Source organism: Fusarium solani, assembly GCF_023522795.1.
Source record: "Fusarium solani strain SB1 chromosome Unknown bctg00000006, whole genome shotgun sequence".
Taxonomy (NCBI): Eukaryota; Fungi; Ascomycota; class Sordariomycetes; order Hypocreales; family Nectriaceae; genus Fusarium; species Fusarium solani.
In genome coordinates, this window is record NW_027072151.1 from 1,647,647 (window position 1) to 1,654,042 (window position 6,396).

At 55.9% G+C, this 6,396-nt stretch overlaps 1 protein-coding gene across 1 annotated transcript; it reads left to right on the forward strand.

Moving 5' to 3' along the window:
• Positions 1-591: 591 nt before the first annotated feature.
• MRS44_010240 (uncharacterized protein) lies at positions 592-6,166 on the forward strand (the record flags this gene model as incomplete). Its single annotated transcript, XM_046273906.2, has 9 exons — positions 592-791; positions 1,076-1,537; positions 1,604-1,682; positions 1,741-2,024; positions 2,078-2,179; positions 2,229-2,685; positions 2,945-3,442; positions 3,507-5,728; positions 5,782-6,166. 9 exons carry the CDS (start codon positions 592-594, stop codon positions 6,164-6,166), a joined length of 4,689 nt encoding a protein of 1,562 aa, XP_046131317.2.
• Between the last annotated feature and the right edge of the window lie 230 nt (positions 6,167-6,396).

Below are 6,396 nucleotides of genomic sequence, written 5' to 3' on the forward strand. Positions count from 1 at the left end.
TGGTCTTCACTTACATCATCGCCATCACCACCCTTCACCACCATGGCAGCCACCATGACCACTTACACGAATTACACAATGTGTCGCAGTCTGGATCATTGGGGAAAAAGGAAGCGAATTAATAGAAACCACCACGGTGCCGTCTCAGTAGCAGCGCAGACCCTCGTCGGTTTCCCAGAGCATTCATTCATGTATGATGCCCCCCTACTCATTCCCTCAGTCTGGTTCTGCCATGTGGACTGCACGCTGCCATGCCTACCCCAGTCCCAACCGTCCCAAGTTGTGCATCTCGGGGTTGACTGAGTGTCACACAACGGCCGAGCTGCTGACTGCCCGTCCCAGCGCAGCGCGAACCGGCCACTACTATCTACATACGCGCCCCTTGCCTTCGGTCCGTCAGTGCAACGAGTTAACGAAAGCTTACCGGGGGCGGCGGGTGCAAGAAGATGGTGTCGAGACCTCCTTTTCGGTCCAAATTGGGCATCTCCAGGGCTGAGGTGGTGCGCTATCATGATGCCGGTAGGGGATTAGAGTGCGCTGCACCAGTGAATCCAATGTAGGTACTGTACCGAGTACCCAGGTACATACATCATGACCATGCTCGATCTGATCCTTTCGGACCCTCCCTCTGCCTCGTCTACAGTAGTAGTTACTATGGGCATGACAACCATCCGAATCCCATCTCCCCGTCTGGCCCGACATTGTTTCTTAATTAGCCTCGACCTGCCATCTGGGGGAACCTGGCCGCTTGCCAACCTGTCCCCGACCTCACCTGAAGCGGTCCTTGCTAGGTTGGATTGAGGACCCGTTTCCCTAAAAAGAACAGAAGAATCACATCCATCCATCCATCATCCATTCTCCATCCCTTGCACCGGTTACGTTACTCAGCGACAGGCGCTTGCTCGTCTGGCATTTACGCGCAAGCAACTCAAGCACAGCAGCAAAGCAGAGCAGCACATGCACTTTCTATGTTGCTAAGGTAGAAGCCGAATTCGACCCATGCACAGGCCCGAAAGAGAGTAGAGTGTGCCAGCTTGGTTCCTTCCTTCCTTTCTTAAGAAGCTGTTTCCCAAAGGATAAACGCCAGAGTTCCTTCCTCATCTCGCGCTTCCATTTACCTCTCGTTCCACCTGTTCCTCTTCCATCACCTCCCCGTTTCTTCTTCCTTCACCTGTCACTCGTTTCTTCTTCCCCCAGCAGCTAGCACCGAGGTACCGCCATTCGTCAACGCCCACGCGCCCTCGGAGGTCATTGCTGCTACTGTCCAGTTCCATCGTGATTCCTACACGCACGCTCAACACGGACGTCTTGTCAGGCAGAGACAAGCATTGATTCGCGTGGCTCCCGAGTTCACATCGCCCCAAGAAACCCGGCAAAGACCAGCATCAGACCTGGCAGAGACCCATAACATACCCAGAAAGCGGACCCAAAGAAAGACGACGTGCGACCCAAGAAGCCGCCCCCCAGAAAGGACCCTCAGTCAAGCTTCTCCACCAAAAGAAACGCCCCACCCCACCTTAGTTGCTGCCCAGAGGAGGTGTGTGGGAGCGTGCGAAAGAGGCGTGTGCAGGCCAGGCCTGAGGTGTGTGTGTGTCCACTCCAGGAGAACTCCGGGAGGCTCAGAGGGCCTAGAAGAGGCGCTGTTTCTGCTCAAGAGCAAGCGACTGAGCAAGAAGAAGAGAGTCAGAGGAGAAGACGGGACCATTGGAACGATCGACTGGTTGCCTCCTTCATGACAAGCTCCCTTCTCTTCTCCATTCCCCGGTGCCACCACGAGCACGAGCAGAAGCCAGCAACAACAAGCGAGTTATCGATCGAGCCACCGACGATCTAGCAACGATCCAGCAACGCCCACCGGAGGCGCCCGCACAATCCAACCTCGAGGACAGGCGAGACCTGATACCTCTTCTTCATCTGCTCACGCTTGCTTTGTTTTTTCCTTTCCTCTCGTCTTCTCCCATCCTCGGCCTGTTTACAAAAACGAATCAAGCCTACAGCAGCCGCCGCCGAAAACATTCAGCAAGGTTCTACCCAGTTTGCCGGACGCACTGCAAACCGAAAAAGCTACACGCTACAGTACGCTTCCTCCTAGCTCCTCTCGTTGGGACCCTTGGACCCTTGAACGACAGACAGCCAAGGTTCGGTCGGTAGAAGTGGTTATTGGATTGCGACCGCCGAGGTACGTACCCGTTTTTTCTATTCTTTTTCCGTACAGCAACGACACGAAGACCGCGACCAGGGCACCTTCGGGTGGCTTTCGCCACTGACCCAAGTCAGCTGCCCCACCAAGACCCAAGACCCAAAGACCGCTCCTGCCCATCAGGCAAGGCCTGGCACCTGCCTTCTCGCTGGGTGTTATTCTGCTGGGTGAGAAAGCGGTCCTACTGGTCTGGTGGTGGCGCCTGCGCTCTTGCTCTTGCCCCGCCTAGTGTCCAATGCTTGCACCTGCGCCTGCGCCTGCGCCTGGCTGCGTCTGCGGGAGACTGGGGACTGCCTGGGGAGCACCAGCCGGCTGCTTGTCGCTCGCTGCACGATACTTGTCGGGTCGCGCTTGCCTGTAACTTGCATAGGCTGGCACCTGCCCTGCTGGCACCTGGGCACCTGGCATCCGGCACCTTGCACCCGGCATCCTATGTACCTTCCCTGCACCTGCACCTGCCTGCACCTGCACGCCTGGGTCTGGGAGTGAGTGGCACCTGCTCAGTCCGAAGCAAAACCAGGACTTAGACCGCGCTCGACTTGGAACCTCGAGACTCAACTCTCCAACATTTACATCTCGTGCCTCTTCCACCAGCTCCCAACCACCACTCGTTTCTCGGCCTCTTTCCCCCGCCAATTGCCACGGGCAGGGCAATGCTTTGTCCGCGGTGAAGGCCTTCTCTTCCCTCCCCCGTCCTCGTCTTCGTCGTTCGCCTGCTTCGTCCCTTCCTCACAATCACAATAGCGCACATATGGGCTGCCGCTCTTTGACCTGACGATCGACGCTCACCAGCAATCCCAGACTGCCATGATGGCTGTCGCCGACGACATGCCGACCACCGCTCTACGCGGTTCTGACCGCGAAGACTTACCGCTCGCGGATTACATCTTGCGCAAAACGCAGTTCCTCTACGCTCTCGTCCTGCTCACTGCCTTTATATCCTGTGCCGCATGGTACAGCGTCGTCAACGCCAAGAAGCAGGAAGATCTGGTCCAGCCCACCGTCAAAGGGCCCGGAGGCAAGCCATTGCCCATCACCAAGAAGAAGCGCTCCCGCGATGGTGCACGTAAGATTGGCCCCGGCTTCGGCCGCACCGCGAAGAACGTCTTCCGCTCCCTCGCTGCCATTGTGTTCCTGTGCTATGTTGGAAGCGCCTCTTTCATGTTTTACCATGCTTTCTGGTATGAAGACCCCTACCGCTGGTCAAAGGAGGGGCTGCCGTGGGCTGGTGAATGGAGCGTGGTAGGTGACCCCTCGACACATCTTGACAATGCCATTGTGTCTCGAGCTGACCCAATTTGCCTAGGTTCACATTGTTGGCGCACTCTTCTTCCACCTCTATATCCTCATCTCGCTCTTCGATTGGCGCAAAGGGCCCAATATCGTCCACTTCATTGTCTGGATTCTCGCCTTTATCGGCGAAATCATCCTCTTCTCCACGACCGCAGTTGCAGCCGCCGATTGCCACTTCTTCCGATCAGTTCGAAATAAGGATTCGGAAAAGGATGGGAACTGTGTCGACTACTGGACCAAGATTGACCTCGCCTTCTACTTTCTTCGAATCCTACACCTTCTGGCACTCATCGGCGTGTTCAGCCTGGCCTGGATTCGAAAGGTCCGTAGCGAGGACAAGAAGGCAGAAGAAGGACGTTCTGCCGAGTCTACCCCGCTGCTTAATGGGCACCGCAGGTCGTACGACACCACAAATGGCCAACCAGCTAATGGCCAGCTGGCTAATGGCCGAGAGCCGAACGGTCGAGAGGCTAATGGCCGTCGCTCGCGTGGTAGGACCATCTCGAACGCCCACAGATCGACCGGTTACTCTAGAAAGGACGAATCGACCGCCTTCTATCGACCCGAGAAGCTCCCTCACAAGACCTGGTGGGAGTATCTTAAGGGGTACTCCCTCTTCTTCCCCTATCTCTGGCCCAAGGATTCACCCAAACTTCAGATCAACGTTCTCATCTGCTTCATCCTGGTCATGCTACAACGCTTGGTCAACGTGGCAGTGCCAATGCAAGTGAAGCAAGTGGTCAATTCTCTTGAGGCGGTAATCAAGTTGGTCGCAGACGGCGAACGACTTACCATGGATAACTTCCCACTCAAGGACTTTGTAATCCTCGGGCTTCTGTGGATCCTACAAGGCCAGTCTGGACTCTTGGGGTCGGCGCGATCCATTCTTTGGATCCCCGTTTCGCAATACTCTTACCGAGGACTGACGACAGCGGCCTTTAACCACGTTCACTCTCTCAGCCTCGATTTCCACCTTTCCAAGCGTACTGGAGAGGTGCTGTCTGCGCTTAACAAGGGCGCCTCGATCAACCAGTTTCTGGAGCAGGTGACATTCCAAGTGTTCCCGATGCTCGTCGACCTTTTCCTCGCCATCTCCGTGTTCTACATCTGGTACGGGCCGCTATACGCCGAGATCAACCTAGTTGATACCTGCTGGTATCTCTACATGACCATCAAGATGGCCTCGACCCGAGCGGACCAGCGTCGCGAAATGACGAATGCTGACCGTGAGGAGGAAGCAGTGAAGAATGACTCAATCTCTAGCTACGAAACGGTCAAATACTTCAACGCCGAAGACTTCGAGTCCAGACGATACCAGGACAAGGTTGGCGTTTTCCAGAGAGCCGAAGCCAAGGTGCAGATGGGGATGATGATGATGAACATCTGCCAGACCGTGGTCTTCAACTTGGGTAGGATCATTGTTGCATTGGTCTGCGGCTGGCAGGTTGCGATGGGTCTCCGTACGACGGGTGACTGGTTCATGGTCGTCTCATACCTGGCTCAGCTTCAAGGACCCCTCAACTTCTTCGGCACCTTCTATCGGACGGTGCAGCAAGCAATGATCTCGGGCGAGAGACTTCTGGAACTTTTCAAGATCCAACCGACTGTGGTGGACACGCCCCATGCAGTCCCACTGGGCAAAGACTTCCAGGGACACGTTCGGTGGAACAACGTCAGCTTCTCGTACGACCGACGGAAGCCGGCGCTCCGCAACATCTCCTTCGAATGTCTGCCAGGCACCACGACCGCCTTTGTGGGCGAGTCGGGCGGTGGCAAGTCGACCCTGTTTCGCCACATGTTCCGCTATTACGACTGCGACGAGGGCTCCATTGAGCTGGACGGCAAGAACGTCAAGGATCTGACAATTGACTCGGTCAGAGAGAAGATCGGCGTTGTTCCCCAGGACACGACTCTCTTCAACGAGACGTTGATGTACAACCTCAAGTACGCCAGACCCTCGGCTACTAACGAAGAAGTGTATGCCGCTTGCCGCGCCGCCAGCATCCATGACCGCATCATGTCCTTCCCCGACCAATACGACACGCAGGTTGGCGAGCGGGGCCTCCGCCTGAGCGGCGGCGAGAAGCAGCGGGTTGCCATCGCGCGGACCATTCTCAAGGACCCTCGCATCATCATGTTGGATGAGGCCACGTCGGCGCTGGACTCTCACACTGAGCAGGAGATTCAGGATAACGTGTGGAATATTGGGCAGGGTCGCACCTTGCTCATCATTGCGTATGTTACACGACTGACATGGCGAACTGGGCTCTTTGCTAACCTTTCTGCAGGCACCGACTGTCGACCATTACGCATGCGGACCAGATCATCGTCCTGAACTCTGGGGCCATTGTCGAGCGTGGCACTCATGACGAACTTCTTCTGGCCAAGGGCCGTTATGCTTCAATGTGGGAGAAGCAGATCCGAGCAGAGCGAGCTCTGAATGTTGCCCGCGAAGCCCAGCTGAAGGCTGCGAGAGCCGTCCGTAAGGCTAAGATGGGTCTCAAGAAGAAGCCGGATGGATCCATTGACGGCTACAACGGTCTTGGATCCCCTGGAAGCTTGTCGGGCAATGGCTCCAAGGACCACGGGGACGAGACACACACGTCATCGTCTTCGTCCTCGGATGCTGAGTCGAGCCACAGCGAGCACTCGAGAGAGCGAGAGCGAAAGTGAAGCAACCCGATTGCTTCTAAATCAAACCAAACATCACGCACTGCAAGGTCTCTTGGTGTAGGCTCTTGCGCATCAATGCGCAAGCTTCTCCATTATGGGAGAGTTAGCCACAATACTAGTCGACACCTGGGGGACTCACAACCTCGCAGCGGCATTCTTATCACTCATCATTTTGATCATGACGCGCCTCCACCCAACACCAACATTTCTACTCGGTTTATGAACTGACA